Here is a 23104-nt window from a genome sequence, read left to right as displayed (position 1 = left end):
CCGGAGGGTGCTTGTGTTACGAACAAAAACATACAATTTAAACTTTTGGGGAATGTAGTTTGCAATGTATATACAAGGTTAAATGTTGTTGGTACAAGTAACAAATTGTGATTAGAAATGTAGTTAACAACCTGTCACAGCACGGATCCTGAGCATCCCAACCAGAAGACAAGAGAGAGACTTTAAAAGGCCTGGGGTGTCTGACACCGGGTCTGTCCTTGGAGCCGGTTTCTTTGGAAATACCTCTAGGTTACACTTAGAGGCTTTTGCTTCCAGTTGTTCGGTTTGTAATAAACAGGCTTACTTGTTTTTACTTAACTGGCCTCTTTTTTTGTTATTTTAAAGTTCCTTTGTAAGCCTGTCCACAACACCTGGGCACTGCAACAGGCTCCCCACGGGAGTGATCACAGCGCCAAACCTGAGTTCAAGGTGTGACTGTGCAAGGCTCTCAAGCACATGGTGTGATCTTGGGGTATCCTGTGCGGGAGACACCCCTGGCCAGGAGCTGAACTGGATGATTGCTGCGGGTCCCTTCCACACCTTGGCTTACTCTGTGGTGCTGTGAAGATGTACACCCTGCCCCTGAAGCATGGCTGCTCTGGCACCACAGCGGAAAGAAGAACACATTAATAATAACCAATACCCAAATAAGCACAAGTCCTGTGAGGAGCAGCTGAGGGAGCTGGGGTTATTTAATCTGCAGAAGAAGAGGCTGAAGGGGAACCTTATCACTCTCTACAACCACCTGAGAGTGTAGCCAGGTGTGGGTTGGCCTCTTCTCCCAGGCAATCAGCAACAGGGTGAGAGGCCAGACTCTTAATATGTATCAGGTGTAGTTGAGGTAGGACATTGGGACGAATTTCTCTACTGAAAAGGGTAGGACATTGGAATGGACTGCTCAGGAAGGTGATGGAGTCACCATCCCTGCAGGCATTTAAAGAAAGACAGAAGTGCCACTGTTTAGTACACATGATGGTGTTGGGTCATAGGTTAGGCTTGATCTGAGGCCTTTTCCAACCTATTTGATTCTGTGATTCTTCCAGTGAAGGCACTGCATTGGCATTTGAGGTTATTGTTATTATTTCACATACACAAGGTTATTATTTCCCATATAAACCATGTGGCATGCTTCACCAGATAAAGCTTACGCCATACCCAGATAAAGCTTGCTGCTCCAAAGGGGTAATGAATTCCCATATCAGAAAGAGAGTGCAAAACCCTGGGAGATCCAGGAAACAACAAATAAGATGTTTCCACACCTGTCTACAACGTCTCAAGTCACACAAGACCAACTCTGCAGTTGCAAGTTCTAAACTTTTCATTTCTTGCCAATTAACATGTGAACACCTTCTCCCTGCTGCTTTTTGTTAAAAATCATTTCCTCAAAGCTCTCTGGTCTCAGTAAAATATGTAAAACCTAGATGAAGCTTTACAGCAAATTAATTTTCTCTTGGTTTAATTCTTGTTAGTGCTTAGCTTTTAATGTTATTAATTCTCTAGTTACCTCAGAAGTCTGCCTTGCTATTATTGTGAGAAACCAAAAATGTATACTATTAAATATAGCCAACAGCATTGTTTAAGTATTATCAATAAAGATAATGTCTTTTCTTCCCTTACTGTGTAATACTGGCACAAGTAAAACATTGAAATGTGTTTTGGAACAAATATACATATAACACAAATATACATTTTCCATTACTATAGGAATACACCAAGCCATCACAAAACAGAGGCAGATACAAAAATAAAATAATACAATGCTTTTTCAGCCTCTATTTGCGCCAGGTAAGAAAGGAAAAAATAAAAATAAAACTAATTGTGCAGCTGAATGGACTAAGTTAGACTGACTGTGGTCTTTGAAAACATTTCCAGAAGCATACACTTGCTAACTGTTACCCAGTTCAGGTTTCTCAGCTGTCTTTGAGAGGTACAGCAGCACTCTGCAGCACACCATTCAACCATTTTATGTCAATGTACTACAGATTTAGGGGTCTCTCCTTTTTCAGCATATTCCTCCTGTACCCAAGCAAAAAATCCACCTCAAATCCAAGTTATTTCAACTTTATTGTAACTTTATTTTCACTTGGAATGATTCCACAGTAAGAGGAAAAAGAAGCTGTCTCAGAGATGGCCATTTATAACAGCTAAATATTCTAGTTTTGTTATTTTAATACTAAGATTGTTCTCCATCTTGAAACAAACAGGAAAAAGATGTTTCTGTTTTTATTTTCAGAATTCAGAATTTTTACTGATTAATTTCACCTCCATTAAGCAGGCATTAAAATTGTTCCTATACCGAGTAAATGAACTGTAAGAACTCTGGTTCCATCTCTGCCTCTGATAAGAACAGATTTAGATGCATTCCAGAAATTCCTCAGTTTCTTTAAAACACAGTGGTTTAATTTTTCTGTGAACTGTTTTCCTTCCTGGGTCTGTTCATGTAATAAAACTCATAAATTTTGTTCCTGCTTTCTTTGTTACCTTAGTTTTACTGCATCTTTCATTCCATGGTATGAAGATGTGAAACCAACAGGATGAAGATTCTCAAATTCCATCCAGATCTCAAAAAAAGAGTAAGTTAACACTAAAAAGTTCATTTACCATCTGGCCCCAGCATGTCTAAATTACAGCAGTATTTGGCTGCAAAGCTGAAGAGCTTTAACTAGAACTACTGAATGCTACCCAGCATCACAACTGAAGTGAATTTTAATCACTTTAAAAATATATTTTTTCCCAAGCAAACTAATTTATAACCATTTAGAATGTTTTTTCACCTTCCCACAAAAGTAGAAGTCATTAATATATAGACATGTACATTCATTCAGACCCAGTACTACTTTAGCTGGAAAAAAGTTCATGTTAAAAGAGCCCGAATGACAGTGTAAGCCACCTTTCATTTCATTCTCATACTGGCAGGATAAAGGACAAAAGATACTTTTGCCACCACATCAGTGCCTCTTGGCCAGTGCCTGGGTACACCTGTTGGGATCTATCTCTAAATTTGCAAAAATACCTAACTTCTACTAACTTTGCTGAGCTTCTATGCTCCCTAAATCAGCTATAATCCAGGCACTTCTCATCTCAGCATGAAACTGACAGCACTGACCTTTTGTTATTATTTTTAATCTTATTAAGAAAAAATGTGGAGACCTGTTCATAACACTTATGGGAAAGGGTTTTTGATTAGAAAGGCTTTTTAGTCAGTCCCAGCAGCCATAGGGAATAACTTCCAAGCGTTTATTGTAGGATGAGTTTGTACTGCTGAGTCCAATAGTTCATTCTGCTGATAATTCTTTGTAAAAGAACCAACAATAAGAAAACTTCAGACTGTCAATGTAGAGTATTTAATAATACTGAAGAAAGCAAGTTACCTGTTTTAAAAAGCTGTTTTAACACAGAAAAGAATGAGCTTTACAACCTTACCACAATACAGAACCTTCAGCTAAACGGAAAAATAAACAACAAGAATATAAAAACCAAGTTATTAATTTAATTTAAAAAACACTTTACAAAACTTAAATGTTATAAAATAACTCCAGTGAAGTCAAATGAAATAAAACAACAAACTTACAGAAAATAAATGTTGCTATATTATCTCTATTAAGTACCATGTCACTGTGTGCTGCCATTGCTTGGTCCCCTCAGAGTTCCACTTTCCGTCAGGATCCTTATAACATTTGGGATATCGATTCCTTAGTTAAAGGCAAAGAAGCACACAAAATCAAAAACCAAGCAATTTTATGACAAAATTCATTTAAAAATACATGTTATACTGAAACATTCAGATGCTGAGATGAGTTTTGGATCTTTCCTTATTAAAAGAAAAATATCCTAACGGAGAGCAATCAGTATGCGCCTGCAAACTGTAAGCTTTCCTACAATGTACTCATCTTTAGTGTTCTTTTTTTAACCTTTATGAGGTTACACACTCAGAGAAGGTTAGAAACATACACGGGAAGCTACTGAAGAGAGAGGAGTAGTTGACTGAACACGTGGGAAGGTTTAATAGCTGACATTTATTAGAAAGTTGTAAGCAAAACGGAGACTACTTGTCTCTGATTCATTATTATTCCTATGTTACTGTTCAAATACACTTCTTTCAGGAGCTGGTAAATAAAACAATCTTCACTATTGGTATTCACAAAACTAGCATTTCTCCACTTATAGCACAGAGAAGATTCTAATTTTCTAATAGCAGTATGTTTGATTTTATTTTGCTGTCTCTCACCATGCAAAAAATATTACTATGCAAAAATGAGAGAATTTAAGAAAAAATCAGCAATTCTTAATGCCTTTATGGGAAGGCAGCTATTCTGAATTACCATTCCTAAACTGTATCCTGCAAAAGTTAGAGGGTGGGAAAAAAGAATTCTTTCAACTCTCCTTACTACCTCAAAGTTCTTCAACCCATGTAAGTCCTTAATATTTCACAGAGCTAATAAATTATGTTATGTATATTTTTTTATATATGTGTGTGTACATGTGTGCGCCAGTTACCTCTGAAAGCTGGATTTGATGCTACTATTTTGTGTAAGGTGTCAGTAACTTCCTCAGCATTCATGTTTCTTACACTTTTCAAGAATTCAGTCGTGATGTTGTTCTCGTATGCTGTTTCCAAAGAGCCACTTGAAAAGTTCTGGGGTTCATCTTCATTAGCTGGTAAGAACAGCTTAGCTGATGAGTAGTCTAAAGAAGGGAAATATTTTTTTTTTCAGTAAGAGAGGATTCTGAAGAGCCTTCACTACTTATTTCTCTAAATAGGGCTTTTCAAAGCAAGCATTTCCAGTCTCGCACAACAGTATTGCTAGTATAGCTCACATCTGACTTTACTACATTTTCAAACCACCAGGAGTCAGGAATGCTGTCCACTTACAGAAAATCCTGGAGAAACAAGGGTGGGAAGGTAGGTGAAAGGTATTTCCATTACACTTACAAAAACAGAATAAAAGTCTCAAATATCATATATTCAAAGTCATTGCAATTTTTGCTACTACTATTGTAAAAATTAAGGTTTTCAAAAGCTAACCTTCCTAGAAAAAACTAGAAAATTGACACAGTACAGGAAAAAAAAAAAAAAAGATCCCACAAATAGTGCCACTAGTATTCTGAGTATCTTGCCTTTCCAAGCATAGGAATGTACTTCCTATGTTTAAGAAAAGCAGCCATTTGTTTCTATCAGAAGAAAAATACCTCCAAGAAATACGGGATTCTTTGAAAAAATTGATCAGAAATACTGAGGCCAAGTAGCTGGATTATTCAGGTATTAAAGAGAATTATCCACCTTATTCCACATAACTTTCTACTAACATCTTGTTTTGACTAGGCCTGCAGGAAACATCTCCTCCATCAAGAAGGGGAAAAAATATTGGGGAAAAAAAAAAGAAGCCAAAGAAACTTTGAAAGTCTCCTTAGAAACAGATGCCTTTGAACACAGAAAAGTCAGAGTTGGTACTAACTCAATTTTTCCCCAGATCCTACAGTTAAGTAGGATCAATGTGTTTTAATAGTCTCCTCTTTCTAATATTAGTAGAGGATGGGGAAAAAAACCCAAAACTATTCATTTAAGCTACTTGACTCTGGCTTTAGTCTGTTCTTAAGCACTGCTTTTAGAAAAGCAGGAAGAAAGGCTTACTATCATTTATGCAAGGTTAGGTGTTAAGATTAAACCACATTAAAGACTTCAAAGCCAACATTACCAGTGTCAGAGTCATTAATATCTACTGAAGTTGGGATAGGCTGTTCTGTGGAATATTCCAGTGCTGCTTCCCTATTATATCCAGCACCTAAGTGGTCCTGAGTTAAAAAAAAAAAAAAAAAAAAAAAAAGTTTAAAATCTCATCAGGACAACCTCTTGGAACAATGAACTACTACATGTTTAATGATCACAAACCAATAAAAGACCAGTATTTCTGCTACAAAATCTGAAAAAGCAGGTATTTGTTTGCAAATCAAATGGCTAATAATTTCTATGTATACACTGCCCATCGTACCTCTATGTCCAAAAAAACTCTATATTAGGCAATGAAGTCATACTCATTGAGGCTAATTCTCAACTTGTCAGATCTAAAAAGGAAGCATTTTACACTCAAAAGAGAAGATTTATCTAAAAAATTACCAGCTGAAAGATCACAGTTTAGAATACTAACAAGGCCTAATGTAGGAAAACAATTTGGTCATTCACACCTTGTAGGTTATAAATTATTTCAATTAGAACTTCATTGTTTTGTAACATGTCAGCAGCCTCAGAAAAGTGCTCAAAACATCTCCATATGTACTGCCTATGTAAAGATAAGTCAGTCACAAGTAATAGCAGAGAGGGGAAAAACTGGGTTTCTAATAATGGAAGAAGAATCTCTTTCTGAGAGACCTCAGAAAGAACAGTCCAAAGACTACGACCAGAAGTTGTATAAGAAAAAACATTAATGTCACTGATGTGTGATAACATGGTGAATAAAGTGAAGCCTGAGAACAGAAAAGGAATACAAAACAGGAGCGTTATGCAAGTCAGTAGAGGTGAGAAAAGCTTCAGTCAGAATTAAAAATGGGCAAAAGTAGCAGAAAAACGTAGATGTAAGGAAAAGTATGGGAAATAAGTGACAAGATGACTTTTTAGTTTCTATCAACAATAAAAAAAAGCAAGCACTGTTGAACAGAAATTAAGACTCATCAACAGAAAAGATAAAATTTTACCCTATCATCACTACCAAAATTTATGTATTTAACGAGCAAAACTTACAATACAGTCTCCACCGCATTTTTTGTTTTATTGTATTATCTATAATAACAAAAATGCACAATCACAGGAATATACAGATTTGTAGAATAAAACCAAAACAAAATCCGCATTACTTTGTTTGCTGCAGCCTGCTGCCGATATTCCACCAGTGCATTTGTGAGAGTCTGTGTAACTTTCAGGATAAATGAAGCATCATCTTCATTCAGTATCTCAAAACATTGCTAGGGAAAAAAAAAAAAAGAAACAAAAGAACGCACCATAAAACATTTTTCCTCAGAAAAACTGAAGTATCAAAATTTATAAACAAACCTGCAGGCACCTCATTTTCTCTGTCTCTACCCTTCTGTCAGACTTGGATGAAATTACAAAGCAAATACAGTTTTTATTTTTAATCCCATAAACTGGGAGGAGGAAGGTAGAATGAAAGAGAAACCTAAGAGAAGGAAGATGCAGCTACCCAACACAATAATTTGAAAAGGAATAACAAAAAAATATGCCTGGAAATATATAGAAGATAATGCTTTTCCTTGAAGTATTTTGATCTCTTGCCAAGATGCCTGCATACAAATGAATGTGTACACCTTCCCTGAGGCAATATAGTCATAACCCATTTCTCTAGATTGTAGCAAAAAGCCAGAATGCTACTGAATTTAAAAGTACATGCTGCCTTTCCTTTCATTAACCTTCTTTTCCCCTAAAAGTCTGAGGAAAAAGCAGTTTTGAAGTTGTGAAGCTTGAAGCTGTACTAGGGAAGTAAGTTCTAGTACCAACATCACTCACAGAGAGGTCAACATGTGTCATCCTCTTGTCTACACCAAGAAAGCTCTGCTGAAAACTCTTTCCTGGGGACAAAGCAACAGAACTCTAGGTGTGTCCTAACAGCTCAACAAACACCTTTAAACAACACTAGACGATGGAAAATAAGTAATTGAAACTTAACATTAAGTTCATCAGAGACAGTGTAACAGGGACTGTATTACATTTTTAACACTAACAGTATTTCTGTCTCCTGGTTTGCACAAGTTACATTTAATGAAGATCTTGTCAAAAGCTAACTGGAGTAAGAAGAGTAAATTATGGCAAGGATATTTTTGCTATGAGGTAATAAAAAAAATATAGTATGGATAATTATTGGACAGCTTTACAAAATATGAACAGCAAGTGCAAAAAAGATACCTGTAAAATTACTTTTCACCACATAACAAACCTTTGAATCCAACAATACAAACACAATGCAGCTTTTGAAAAAATTACTGTAGATGCAAAAATAAACAATTTTCACACTTTCAAAAACAGGACATTGTTCCAATCACATTCCCAACAGTCCTCTTTTCTTCTCAGAGGACAATCATACTAAGAAAGATGATTCCTCAAAACAAATTCAAGTTTTATTAGCAAGGTGTAAGCTCTATACCTAATAATTCCCTATAAAAAAAGAGGACAAAACCATTTTATGATAGGCAATAGTGCTTAAATTACATGCAGTAATTTAAGCAATTATCAGTAAAGATTTCCATAGAGTCTGTCAGTGATTTTATGGAAATAACCATTTCTATATGCAAGATCATGACTGTCGTTGATACATCTAAAAACTGGAAAATGACAGTTTTCCACTTTTATTGATTGTATTACTGCTGTGCATGTGTACATAATATACATTTTCAACAACTGAACAGTATTCTAGTGTTCTGACACTTTTTTAGAGAGGCAGATTTTGCAGTTATGGCACTCTGGGCCAGGGTGGTGGGACCGCCGCATTTTAAATACACAACTTGCATTTTATTTCTTAAAAATCCTTCTTTCCTTTCTACATGTCTCAGATAGTTGTCTTCATTCTGCTTTGTCTGTTACTGAATTACATCTTTCCAATTTCCTCATTTGAAAAGTATACACCAGTTATAGAAACAAAGAATAAATAAAGTTTGAAAAGGTCATATTACCTCAACATGTAGTTAAGGAGTGAAGCTAAGATATAGTTTTAAAAAAAGAATTTTCAATGCAAGTAATTTCTCTGACAGTAAACCATTATTTTGGCAAAAACAATTTCCAGAAGCTTGAAAATTAATAGACACATTATAAATTCAGTGACATTTATTTTATTCTGAATCCTGCCTTCTGGCAAAATGGTAATCTGTTAGATTACCAGATTGCCTACATTCTGCCTTTCATTACTTGCTACATTTTAGACTCAGCAAACCAGTGATTTCTTTTTTAAGTTTTTAATTTTTTTTCCCAAAAATTATATTGTAAGGTAAGATTTAACACTCACCAAATAACCCAACAGTTCTTCTTGACTAGTGAATTCTTGAGGATCTGCTGTAAATTCTTTCTGTTTAACATAAAAAGAAAGAGATCCTTAGATCTATTATATGCAGCACCTATAAACAATCATAATTATGGTTACTCTACAATTCAAATTGTTTGTGCTGTTATGAAATGTGTACATAGGTTTCCATAACAAAGTAGGAGAAAACCCTGTTAATAGTAACTTTGTATCTAATTTATTTGGAATAATATTGAGTAAGCAAACACCATTGCCAATCATATATTAATTAATTCCCCCAACTATTTGGAAAATGGAGTAACTCATTAACAGAAAAATATTCACCTGAGCTTCCTGGTTTTCTTCCTCTGATTGTTTATGAGTCTCACACCTTAAAATAGAATAAATAATACATTCAGTTGGCTGATCCAGCAAAAATGTGCAGCCATCCAATAACTGATAATCAGTTTAAATTCCTGATACACTACTACTACATTAGTTCTGACACACTCTGAAAGAAAGGTCACATATTATTTCCTCAGAGAAATCCCAGTCATCCCAGATCATCATAAAAATTATTTATGTGGTTTGGGTTTGTTTTAGTGTGATTATCTAGCACATAAGCTCTAAAACCCAGAGTTAATAAAAAAGCTTGACATTGGTGGTAATTGCTGTAAGATTTTTGTAGACATTGCAGCAAGACAAGGCTCCTAATTACAGCTGGATTTTTATCAGCACTTCACAAACTTGCCTCTAAAAAATTCAGCTATTAAAAATTAGTGTTTTACAATGCAGTCACGCAAATAATGGGCATAAAATGCCCATATGGATAAACATTCCTGTGCCATATTTGTGCTGTTCTGCCATTAAAGCTACTACAGATGCATTCCATCCTTTTGCAAGCCCAGGAACCAGGGCTGAGAGTAGCTGTGTGTTTCCTAAATTAACCAAATCCATATGACTGCCAAGCCTAGGCTCTCTCCTGCCTTGAACTGTTTCTTAGGAATCAAAAGTTTAGTAAAAGCAGATGATGATAAAAAGATTTACATCTTCAGATGACAGTTTGTTCAGAAACAACTACAAAGAAATGAGGAGTCAGAAATTCTCAGACAGGCATTGCAGAAACTTTAAGTGGAAACAAGTTGTCAATGAGGATCTGATCTTAATTCTTTTAAGATACTATATATTGAGTTCATATCTTCTCACTAGTCTCGCATAAATAAATAAATATTAAAGGAACAAGCTGAAGCCCTAATTTAGTAACTAACTTCCAAGTCAGTCTCTTACTGAAACACCCGGCTGCTAATAGTCACCCAGAATCTATCTGAGCCAGATTAAAAGAAAACCATTAAGTGATACTCCAAAGGAAGCTGTTCTTAAAATTTAAAAGTACAAGACTGTACAATGAAGATCAGTACCAGGCAGAAATAAACCTCAGCATCTCCACATGTGGATAGCTGAGCTTTTATCCATTTCCTATTCTTCATGTTTTCACAAACTGGTTCCAATTCAGAACTGTTAGTTATCTGAAAGCCAGTAAGTAAACACAAAGATTCATAAACCTGGACTTGAATCTGGTTTCAATTCATTGTTTTCCATAATAGTTGTTCCACAGAGAGGCAAGTCTGAAAAAATGTACTTCAGGAACATGAAAATTTCTTCTTTACCAGTAAACAAGCAAAAGGTGTTAGCCCTCCATGTCTGGGAGACATATTACTGGTTTAAAGTCAGAACACATTCCAAAGGAACGTTATTACGAAAAAAACAACTAAATCATTGGAACAAAAGTCTTGTGTTTGGGTGTTTGGGTTGATGCCTGTATATCCCTTACTGAATGCCCTCCTTTGGCTCCTGGTGCACAAAGATGACCAATGCTGGAGATGTCCTCCTCACACAAAGGCTGACAGTTACTCAACTCACAACTCTGTTACTAATAAGATGCTCACAATCAGCAAGCGCAGCTTCACCATTTTAGAACACGGCTGCTCCTTTGAAACACTTGTTGTTCCTCCACAAAATCATTTGTAAAGCAGAAACCTCAACTGTTTTAACTATTACTGATTGTTTTTCCCTTCCAAAATCAGTTCATACACCACTTTAACTATCTGACATGAACCTGTAACAGAGACAGTTTTAAACCATGAGGAAACATTCTTTTGGAACATTTGAACAGCACATGACAAGTATGCCTTAAGGATAATAGTTAAATACAAAAGCCAGCTGCATCCAGAGCAACGTCTGAGGCCACTTTACATACACCAGGTTTTCTGTCAATTACAGAAGTTTACAGCTGAGCACAATTTCAGAAGACATGGATTTTATTATGCAAATCCAATAGACAATGGTCACGCAAAACATTTTCCTTTAAGTTAATTTAAATGGGTTTGAAGGTGGTGATTTTTTTCTTTTACCATTCTGAGCTGTTGCCTTTGCTGCTTTCAATAGCATTACTAGGTTCAACTTTTTCATCTGGTTTTGTCTGTTCTTTCTGGCTTTCTTCATTCTCATCCTGAACATTATTTTCATCTAAAACAATAAGAAAGTATATTAAGTAATGTTTTCCTAGTGTTTTAAATTTAAAAATATTCCAAACAAAGAATAAAGACAACATCAATATAAACTAAAGGTTGCAGTAAGGTATCTTATGAAGAAGTAAAAATCGAACATAAAAAAACAGTAGAAGTAGAATGTTTTCTTCACAAACACTGGGATTATTCCTTCCTTTGCCACAGACCCTAAGGCCATCCACACAACTTTGCAAATTCACCTTTATAACTCAGCTGTGGAAGCCATGAACAGGCACATATAGTAGTAAATAACTCATACACCAGTGAAAGTAAAATAAATAAATAAATAAATAATTTTTCCTCTTACCTTGCATAGGGTCTGTCAGTTTCTCCTCTTGATTATCTGTTTTTTCTGCATTACTAAGGGGCGCATCGACATGCTGAACTTTGGCTTTTGAAGGGCTGTCCTCTGCACTGAGAGCTAAACAAACATGTATGAAATGTAGCACAATGGACATTATCTTGATAGAGGGTGGTTCTCCTACTGCACTTCAATTTCACCTAGCTCTGTTTCCATGCAACAGTATTTACAAACACCAAGAACAATTTTATAAGCATTATTATGTGACACCATATTAAATACGAACTACAAATTAGCAACAAAGTTTAAAGTATTTTATAGCCTGGTTATAATGACATGCTTGCATTTCCTAAAATATGCAAATACTTTAAATGTAGCAAAATGCTACAAAGACACATGCGAAATAAGACACATTAACCAACAGGTTACAGTCATGAAATCCAATTTGAATAGGACTCAATTTATTTCAGACAATTTTTAGATTCAAAATGGCTATTTTTTCTTTTCAGAGTACAACACTGCTAATCTAGATTATCTCATTATTTCTATTGAGCTATTTTAAGGTACTATTTGCATGCTAATATACATCAAAATTAAGTACATGAGTTTTAATTCAAATCTTTATTTTTCAGGCAATGTGAATCATAGAAAAGTTTAGCCATTTCCTCAAGTGGCATTCAGTCATATTGTCTGTCCACCTGGACAACAGTGTACTACAATGAGTTTTAAAACATTAAACTGAGTGGGGAGATCTCACACTACATTCCTACAATTTTGTGAGTATCAATGGCTAGTAAAACAGAAAATTTTTCTTTCAGAGATAAGACCTTTAAGAATTCTCTCTGGATTTCTGTACTGCAAATTAACTACTAGCATAGAGTCCCAGTCTGCTCCTTTTGTCCAGTTCACCAAAATGCTGGTGAGTAGCTGGCACTGCAGACTACCCTGGTCTGATTTATATCAAAGGAGGACCAAATACATAATGGACAATTTGCACCCCTCTGAGCACACTTACATTCTTGCCATTTCCTTCTCATTGTTCGAACACCTGTAACAACCTAAAAATAAAACCCATTTATGTTAGTTATTTTGTGGATAAAATTATTTCATAGATATTTCATCAGCATTAATTTTTATTTTTTAAGAATATATGACTAGTAATGTAAAACAAGTGTGTGTAAATCCCTCAATGGATATTCAAAAAGTCAATAAGTTAGTTTACCTGGACATTTATTTACCATAAATAAATTTCTTCTAGAACTTAGAAAAAAATAAAATTAAACAGTAAAATAAACAGTCTCAAGTCAAATGAAAACGTTGCTGCCAACAGTCAGCTGCTTTTCTTTTTAAGTAGAGGTTAAAAATGAAGGACAGACAGAATGGATTTGATAATCTGAAATCTCTCCCTTCTACAGCAATCATTCTTGACTTGATCTTCCAGTATTTGTTTTTTATCAGAAATGGGTAGGATCAGAGCAGGTTCTAATCCTTGAACTTAAGTGTGATAGTATCACACAGAAAGAAAAACAAGTCTCTCTTCAGATGGGCAGGACACCACCAGCTTTAAAATAGGAACCTTGGGAGCTCCACCTTGGAAGGAGACATCCTTCCAAATGCACATTATGTAGCATTAGCTAGGGATCCTGTCAAGAAACACGGCTTAACGAGCAGGATGCTGACAGAAATTGAAGTTGATGAAGAAAACAAATTTTACATGTACCACAAAGAACTGTGAGCACCTCAATAAGCTTGTCATGAACCAGCTGGTGGTGAGGTGCGCCTCAAGAAGAAACGTCACTAATATCCTGTCCACATAAAATAAATAAAATAAAATAAATATCCTATCCTGTCTTACTGCAGTGCAAGTATCAACCAAGAGCAATATGACGTTATCTCCACATGAATATGTTTCTAAGGGTGCAGCTCTCTAAGAATTTAAGATTATAGTGCCTCTGTGATCCCACAGCACTGCTGATTATCTCATGTCAACCTGCAAATTCTCACACTTCCACCTGTACTATCAGAAATTTTACCTGGCTTCCCTGAGAATTGCCACAAGTGTTTATAAAGCAGAACCTATTCAGAAAAGTTATAAAGGCAGTTTCCTAGTAACAAAGAACAACTTATTTTACACACACATAGAGCTGAGAATTCATTAAATATCAGTATATATATTTTGCATATAGAGAAATTTAGTCCAGAATAACCCTGGAAGAATTACTAAAATGACAAAAAGAACCTGTAAAAAGGGTTTAAAAAGCAAGATTTTTCTTACCTTCCAAAGCATATCTGCCCACCATAATGGAAATTACATTTTTTTATTTTATTAAATATAAAGCTTCTAGAATTCTTAAGAGAAATGTACCTGTATTTGTTTTCTTCCTTCTTTCTTCTCAATTGTTAATCCAATTTGCCTAACTCTTTTGTTTAGTTCAGAGCCTTTACCCTTAACTTCATCAGATTGTGCTATCTCTGGATAATGTTGTCTCTAGAAAATAAATGCATGTCCTTAAGTCACACAATTCCTTTCAGATCTAACACAGTTAATAATCATGGGAGATAAATCAACTTCTACAGATACATGGCAGAAATTATTAAAATGGTTATGCACAGAGTAATTTAGGGAATTGAAGCCAAATCTTCACCTCAAAACAGGGTTGACAATGAATGCTGTACTGGTTGCACTGGGCTTTGCCTGCTTGGATCTAAAACCTCTGGAGAGAGAGATATCCCCTTTTCTCCAGACAACCTGCTCCAATGCTTGACTGCCCTCACAGCAAAAAATTGACAGAATTCACAGAATGACTAGGTAAGAGACCTTAAAGATCATCAAGTCCAACACATGCCCTAACACCTCAACTAAACCATGGCACCGAGTGCCACATCCAGTCTTTTTTTAAACACATCCAGGGATGGTGACTCCACTGGCCATTCCAGAACTTTGTCATCCTTTGTGTGAAAAACTTTTTCCTAATATCCAACCTATCTCAACTCTTTACACAGCTTGAGACTGCCCTCTCATTCTGTCGGTTGCTGCCTGGTGAAGGAGACCAATCCCCACCTGACCACAACCACCCTTCAGGGAGTTGTAGAGAGTGATGAGGTCGCCTCTGAGTCTCCTTTCTCCAGGCTAAACACCCCCAGCTCCCTCAGCTGTTCCTCACAGGGTTTGTGCTCCAAGCCCCTCACCAGCCTTGTTGCCCCCTCTGGATGTGCTCAAGCATCCTTCCCAAACTGAGGGGCCAGAACTGGACACAGCACTCAAGGTGGGGCCTCACCAGTGCTGAGTACAGGGGAAGGATGACCTCCCTGCTCCTGCTGGCCACACCATTCCTGATCCAGGCCAGGATGCCACTGGCCTTCTTGGCCACCAGGGCACACTGCTGGCTCATGTTCAGCTGCTGTCACCAGCACCCCCAGGTCATTTCTGCCTGGGCACTGTCCAGCCACACCGTCCCCAGCCTATAACGCTGCAGGGGGTTATTGTGACCAAAACGCAGGACTCAGCACTTGGACTTCTTAAACTCCATCTTATTGGATTCCACCCATCCATCCAACTGCTCCAGGTGTCTCTGCAAAGCCCTCCTAACTTCAAACAGATCGACACACACTCCCAGCTTAGTGTCATCTGCAAATTTACTAATGAAAGACTCAATCCCCTCATCCATGTCATCAATAAAGATATTAAACAGAACTGGTCCCAGCATAGAACCCTGAGGGACATCTTCTATATGTCATGTATAAAAATCCCCTGCTTGAATTTATGTTCCTGCCAAGAAGCACCAAAAAGGGTCTGGTTCTGCCTTAATAACCTTCTCTGAGGTACTGGAGGGTTACTGTTAGATCCCTCTGACACTTTTTCTTCTCCAGCCAGAAAAAAAACCCAACTACCTTAATTTCTCTTCATAGTACAAGTGTGCTTCAGCTGCCTGACTATCTTGGCAGCTCTCCTCTGGACTAGTTCAATTTCATAAATAACCTCCTTTCTGCAATAGTACAAAACTGAATACAATACCCTGAATACAGCCTAGCAAGGATCAAGAACAGGGGAATAATCACTTCCTTTGATCTCCCTTGTTAGTAGAGCTCAGCTTGCTGCTAGCCTCCATTGACACCAAGCTACACTACTTATCTTGAGTTTGTTATCCACCAGGACCCCGAGGCTCCTTTTTCAGCAGAGCTAATTCCAGTCATTTACTCTCCCGACTTTTCCACTACTAAGGGTAATCCAGCTCAGGTGCACAACTTAAAAGTTATCCTTCATGACTTATTATATTTTTATAGCACTTAAGAATTTAGCAGAGATGCAGTTAACAAGTGTAAGATCCAGAATTGCAGGAAACAGTTCCAAGTAAGCAGAAATGCAATAGCTGAGAACATCAAAACTCAGCATGTACATCTGAATTAATGACTAGAAACAGTATGGTGTTTATGAAGGACATCGCTGCAGATTCATAGCAGCACACCCAACATTAGGCCTTAAGCTGCCCCAAAATACTGTGTGAACTCAGCTGTCTGTAACTTTAAGATGTGTTGAACCTAATACCAATTTTCAGAGACTTTTACAGAAAATATCAAAATACTTTTCAGAATATTGCTTTCTCAGTTTTGTTAAAGCCCATCCTAAGTCAATATACTCAAGTAAACTTTCAGAGACTGGAGAGCCTCATTTGTCTAAACATATTGAAAATGATAATGTGTTTGAATGTTTGTGAGCTGACATGAACCTCAAGAGCTTTGTCATAAAACAAGCAACAGAACAGACATGTCTTGTCCAGCCTCAAAACAGAATAGGAGTTGGGTTTTCCCCCCCACTGATTCCAAGTCACAGTATTTATAATCTAATATGTATCACATTATCTAATATATATCATTTATAAACTCATTCCTTTTAAAGCATCTGAAAGATGGAATAGTTTCTTCATTGCTACTGCTCTTTTAAATTATACAAAAATCAGTCAAATATCTATTTCTAGTCCATTTTAACTATAGATTTCATTATTGGTTGACCAAAACAGAATAAACTAAACTCAGTGTCAAGCAATGGACAGACATACACATTACTGATAAGAATTTTAAGTCTATTCATAACAGTTGCACAATTGCAATACCAAGATTTTCACAGAAGCTTATGTAAAACCTTAAATTTGATCTTTTTTTAAATCAAAATATGACTAAAAAATTCTTGCCTTTAATCATTACATTAAAACAAACAAAAATCAAAAAAAAACAACTTACCAAGTATGCCAGTCTGTGCTTGGAACCACAAACATGCATGAACATGTTACTCAGTCCTGTTTTACAGTAGCATAGTTGACATTCATAGACGAAAGGAACATTGTCTTTTGTTCGGTATTCTATTATGTAATTAAGTCCTGTATTGAAAAAAAAACCAAACAACTTAGGAAATTTTATGTTTGCTGGAACAAATCATCAGTGCTGGTTGCAAAAGAACTGATCTTAAAGCACTGACATATAAAGAAAAGATTACTACTGCATGTCAAATACATCAGTGAAGACTTTTAGAACCATCAGATTTTTATCTTTTGGGTCTGTAGACTTTTTGAACACCAAAGGTATAAAACTGATGTTTTTAGGATGTCTTATGCTTACCATATAGGACTCAACGATTTTTTAATCCTAAATCCTAAAAATTAATAGCAACAATTATTTTTTGACTAATTAGAAGGGAATGTATTTTAATATGTGTCCTTAGTTGTTTTTTCTGTCAACTCCTATCTCCCCTCCCCATAGTATTTAATAATCTAATATGTATTACATTATCTAATATGTATTACTTATAAATACATTCCTTTTAAAGCTTCTGAAATACGGAATAGTTTCTTCATTGCTATTGGTCTTTTACATTATACAAAAATTAAATTAAATTAATTTAAATTGGGTAGTTAAATTGCAAAGAGCCACACTAACCTTCAAAGTTAACATTCATTTCTGTTCTAGCACTTTAGTTTGTTTCTAGAGACTACTGTCAACATGAGGTATCTAACCAATTATGTTCCAGGCCAAAGCCAATGATTTTATCACTATGAACTGTCACTTCCATAGCATTCTATTGGGTACTCAGTGCAACCATAAAAAGACTTTGTTAGACATTACCTAATTTTACATTTTAAAAAACAGACCTGTACTCTTTAAAGGTAAATATCCCAAAACCAAACAATTACAGTATTAAAAGCTCTCACCAAGTGCAGGTTCTGTATCTTTACATGTATTAAGCTGGTCTTCCAATGTCTGTCCATTAAACTTCTCTGGCTCAAGTGGCACTGTAAGAAATTCACATACAAGTGAATCCCTGCTCATACGCATCACAAATTAAGTCAGTTATTATAAAACATTATGCCCCCCAATCTTATTTCCACTCTTTTTAAAGCATTTGGGTTGCAAAAATTAAGTATTATCACAAAATATTATTGCAGATTGAAAGTACAGTGATCAGAAATGAATTCCCAATGACCTGCTAAAATCTAGACACCACTTGTAATGTTGTACCTCAAAATTTTCTATTTCTTCCATTTTAAAATTTTTTTCCAGGAAGGCGTGGGGAAAGACATTAAACATTCTTACCAAAGTCAGGAAGTTTCCCAGGTGTTTTCACTTTCTTCCCTACGCAACTTTCTGTTTTAACTAAAAAAAAAAACAAAGAAGAAACCAAAAGTAAGAACCTGAAAGAAGTGGAAATAAAATTGTTAGTACAATTGAAAGAACAATTTAGCAAAATAACTGACTACTTTAGGAGAAAACTGTTTGAGCTTTTGCTGATACGAGAAAATGAAACTGTATTTAGTTTTAAATGTGCTAAGAGATTTTTTTTTCACAGATGATTTTGAGTTGGAAGAGACCCACAAGGATCATTGACTCCTGTACAAATCCTTGCTCATACATGGTCCCATATCACAAATTAAATCAGTCATTATAAAACATTATGCCCCCCCAATCTTATTTCCTCTCTTTTTAAAGCATTTAAGTTGTACAAATTAAGTATTATCAGAAAATATTACTGCAGACTGAAAATACAATGAACAAAAATGAATTCCCAATGACCTGCTAAGATCCAGATATTACTTGTAATATTATACCTCAAAAATTTTTATTTCTTCCATTTTGGTTTTTTTTTTTTTTTGGGGGGGGGAGGTGTGGGGGAAACATTAAACATTCTTACCAAAATCAGGAAGTTTCACAGATGTTTTCAGTTTCTTCCCCAAGCAACTTTCTGTTTTAACTAAAAAAAAAAAAAAAAAAAAAAAAAAAAAAAATTGTTAGTATAAAAAATAATTTGGTAAAATAATTGACTAACTACTTGAAAAAAACTCTTTGAGCTTCTGTTGACAAAGAAAACAAAGCAATGTTTAAGTTAAGTTTTGAACATGCTAAGAGATTTTTTTCACAGATTCACAGACTGTTCTGCATTGGAAGGACCCACAAGGATCATTGAGTCCCGTACAAGGACTGAACCCATGAACTCATGACCCTGGTGTCATCAGCACCACGCTCCAAAGGATGGACAAAAAAAATTCACACCAAACAACAACAAAGTTATTGCATGTCAGGGAATTCAATGAAGCAGACAGAGAGGAAGATCAATCAAGTTCAATGTCTCTAAATATTTGAGGGCATCAGGAATTTCAGTACATTTATTTCAGCAGCATACGGCTGCTAAATATTTCATCACTTACATTTCCACTACATTCCAAACAAAAATTCTCAGATCAGGTAGGTCCAATGACTATGTCTGACTTGAACAACAATCAAACCAAATTCTAGGAGCAATGAACTGTAAAAAACTGAAAAGACATTTTGGTGTATCATGAAACCAAATTAGGAAAACAATCGTGAGTGTAGTTAGGCCTTCACTCCTTCTGGAACTAGACCAGTTCATCAAGACCCAGAGGAGGTTTAACAATTTATTAAACCTATTAAAAGTATTAAAAATATCTTAATTAGCTGAAGCAAATCTACCCCTTTTCAAAAACAAATATAAAGTATATACAATATTTCTACATGCTTTAAAAAGCATAGGTTTTTAGATTATATTTTAAACTTTGAAGGTCTCTCATGTCTTGAATTCTTTAGGGTTTCTCAAAAATTTAATGTAGTTGATTTTTAGTATTCTAGCTAGTGCTTGTTAATCAACTTTGCGTACCTCTTGCTCACATTACTGATTGATTAGGTAGTTATATTATTAAAAAACACAGGACAGGTCTTAAAACACAAGTCTTGAGAAAGTATTTTTCTCATTGCTTCATAAAAACCTACACTGGGGCAGGGAGAAAAATGTGGGTACAGAACACAGCAGGAAGCAAAAAAATCTTGTACTTACGCATGCCATGAGTTTTCAATGCTTCTTCAACCTAAATTACCAAGTTATCAACCAAAAAAGAAGACACTTAAGAGTCAAAACATAATAATTAAAAGCTTTTCTTATATGTGTTAGATTAATACCAACAGCATAGACTATCTCAAGTGAATAATTACATGAAAATTTAAAAATAAAAACATCCCTTTTTCTTCTGGAGATTGTCTATGATTTATGTAATTCCATTCTCCCTTTATTAACAGCCATGTAGTTTCATGTACTGTATTTATTAGACAGAAAGATGTAACATGTTCTGATAGGACGATTGCACAAAACCACATTCTATTTTATCATTGTAGAGAAGACAGTAAATTAGCAAAAGTAGTTAAATGTCTGAAATTGTATGTTTCACCACCACACCAAAACTATACTTCAAATCCCATAATCTGTTGCTAAATAAATTGGTAAAATTTGACAAAAGGTGCATTCAAAAACTGATCTTACCATCCTGTGTTTTGCTCCAAGGAAATGAGTCTGCAAGTTTAATGCAGAAGAACACCAGATTTTGCAAATCTAGGTTAAAGAGAAGTGTTTCTAGCATTACACACACACCAAGAGAAATAAAATATCACTGATATTAAAACATATCTACTACCAAATTGTTGGGATAGCTTAAGTTCTACAAAAGTACTACTACTTCAAAGACAAACTAGAGCAGCCTCCTAAAACTGAATTTTATAAGGCTCCAAGACCACCAAAAACACAGTGGAATGAACCAGAGTTTCCACACCATGTAAGAATTTCAGATGCTGCAGAACTCTGCAGCTATCTCATAACACTTTCTGTGTGGGCATGTGTGGATACGTGAAGACAGATCCAAGACCTTCCTCACACACTCTACAGGAAGGCTAAGCCACAGCCACGGCATAATTGTGACAAGCTATGACACCTGCATGAGGTGAGCCTTAAGTGCTGCATCCACACTAACACGCTTACTCTGATCAGTTCAGGGCCTGCCTCGCTCCCTTTGGAAAACTTCCCTATCACAGCTGGTTTACGCCTGGGCCAGTTTGGAACGGGAGCAGATTAGGTTTAAATTCACGTGAATGAACAGCAGCAGCCCAAATTTTCTTCTCTTCTAAAAATCCCAGGATGCTTTAAAAAAACAGCAGTAAACCTGACAACCAGGGAAATCAGGATTTTTTGTCTGAACAGGAGTTACGCTTAATCATCCACTTTTAAAAAGAATGCCTTTATTTAGAAACATATTATTATTTACTATAATAATAATCTTAACACACATCCAAGTCAAACATGACAAAGAAACCAAAATAAGTTCAGCTCCAGTGCTGTTTATCAAGCTTGCTCAAGAGAAAAAATGAATGTTCACACTTGGTTTAGTACAACTTTGTAAGTGAATACTTACATTGCAGTAAAAGGGGTTTATTTGCTTCTTTATCTCACTTTCAGGGTCCATATTCAGTCTTTAGATGATAAAAAATTCTAGGAAAATTACAGAAAGATTGCAAGCTGTTGTTTAGGTTCCACAAAATTATTTACATTTTTGTTCCGCCTATATGAGGTTTGGGCACATTCCAGCTTTATTTTGAGTTACATTCAACCTTTGAATGTCCAGCCTAATGATCCTATTTTCAACTCGCGAGCAAAACTACAGCATGGAAAGAAACAATTGTTCTCCGCGAGCTTCCCTCGGGAAACATTAACGTCACTAGAAGACTACGCAGAACAAAAACTAACGAAACGAAAACTAATCCGGACCATTTCAAGCTCCCCCCTTCTTTCCTGGGACAGAACTGCGCGCAGGGGCTGGGACAGCTGACACACACATGGGCACAGCCAGCACGCAGCGCCTGGGAACAGGAGGCACACGGCGGGCTTCGCGAAGAAGGACACGTCCCACCCGGCCCGCGGCGGCCAAGGGCCGGGGGAGGAAGTAAAGGAGGGAGGGAAAGGAGCGGAGGAAGGGAAGCAGGGAGGCCCCGAAGCTCCAAACCGCCCGCCAAGAGCGGCGCCAGGCGGCAGAGCGCCCTTCCTTCCCGGCACCCCAGCCCCGCTCCCGCCGGGCCGCCGCCGCACGCACTCACCCCGGCGGGCGGGCAGCGTCCAGAGCCCGGAGGAGCCGAGGGCGCTCCCCGCTGCCGCTCCGGCACCTGCCACCGGCCCGCCGGCGGGACGGAGCCGCGCCACGGCGGGCGCGGGGAGGCACGGCGGGGCGGCGGGAGCCCGGCCGGGCCGGGCACGGCACCGGCGGCGCCGCGGGCCGGGAGCTCGGCGCCGGCGGGCGGGGACAGGGACGGGCGCGGAACGGAACGGGAACGGAACGGGAACGGGGCGGCCGCAGCAGCCCCGGCCCTTCCCGCAGCCGCCGCTGGGGGCGCTGGCGCGCAGGCGCGCGGGGCCGCCGGGCGCTGTCGGAGGTAAAGCCCGAGCTGGGTCCGCGGCCGCCGCACCGGGGCGGGAATTCCCCATCCCGCTCCGCCCCAGGGCCCCGGGACCGGGATGCGGATGGGCACGCCGCGCTAGGGTCGTGCGTCCCGGGAACTCCGCCCGCGCCCGGTGCAGGCGGGGCTGCCCACCCCCTTCCTGGCGGGCGCTGGGTGTTCGCACGCCGCTCCCCACAACACACGCGCACATATAAACACGCACAGAGACACGCGCGCGTCTCCCCGCGCCGCCTCCCCGCAGCGCCGCCGCACCTGCAGGCCCGGGCGGGCGGCACGGCGGTGTCCCCGCGGCACGGCGGTGTCCCCGCGGCACGGCGGTGTCCCCGCGGGAGAGGCCGGCGCCGCGCCGCCCGTGCTGCGGCGGGCGGGAATCCAGCGCGGGGTTTGCGGGGAGCTGGAGGGAGCGGTGGCGGCGGCCTGCGGGCGGGGAGGTGAGGGAGGCGGGGAACGAGGGAGGG

The 23104-nt window shown here is 37.8% G+C and overlaps 1 protein-coding gene across 4 annotated transcripts; it reads right to left on the bottom strand.

The window, feature by feature from the left end:
- Positions 1-3325: 3325 nt before the first annotated feature.
- LOC110469695 (uncharacterized) lies at positions 3326-23035 on the bottom strand. Of its 4 annotated transcripts, none has more exons than XM_021528698.4 (18): positions 22899-23035; positions 21608-21684; positions 20686-20754; positions 20206-20236; positions 19048-19107; positions 18453-18512; positions 18071-18151; positions 17106-17242; positions 14233-14355; positions 12883-12925; positions 11874-11987; positions 11411-11525; positions 9345-9390; positions 9006-9065; positions 6850-6957; positions 5697-5793; positions 4498-4686; positions 3326-3692 (listed from the first exon to the last, which is right to left on the bottom strand). In XM_021528698.4, exons 2-18 carry the CDS (start codon positions 21656-21658, stop codon positions 3613-3615), a joined length of 1464 nt encoding a protein of 487 aa, XP_021384373.2. In that variant the 5' UTR covers positions 21659-21684; positions 22899-23035; the 3' UTR covers positions 3326-3612. The 4 variants fall into 4 exon arrangements, with proteins under 4 accessions (XP_021384373.2, XP_021384372.2, XP_085427936.1 ...); XM_021528697.4 differs by lacking the exon at positions 22899-23035 and adding an exon at positions 22287-22421; XM_085571810.1 differs by lacking the exon at positions 14233-14355.
- Between the last annotated feature and the right edge of the window lie 69 nt (positions 23036-23104).

Source organism: Lonchura striata, chromosome 2 (assembly GCF_050655825.1).
Source record: "Lonchura striata isolate lonStrDom1 chromosome 2, ASM5065582v1, whole genome shotgun sequence".
Taxonomy (NCBI): Eukaryota; Metazoa; Chordata; class Aves; order Passeriformes; family Estrildidae; genus Lonchura; species Lonchura striata.
The sequence above is the reverse complement of the archived record's forward strand: the minus strand, read 5'-3'. Positions and strand labels throughout refer to the sequence as shown.

Bases quoted from the DNA above. Each gene is read 5' to 3' on its own strand.
- LOC110469695 (XM_021528698.4), bottom strand. From the start codon at position 21,658: ATGGACCCTGAAAGTGAGATAAAGAAGCAAATAAACCCCTTTTACTGC. The intron at 11,988-12,882 runs GTAAGTGTGCTC...ATGTTTGTTTAG, and splicing joins GAGAAGGAAATGGCAAGAAT to CTCTCAGTGCAGAGGACAGC. The intron at 4,687-5,696 runs GTAATGTTGGCT...TCCCTTCTTTAG, and splicing joins TATTAATGACTCTGACACTG to ACTACTCATCAGCTAAGCTG.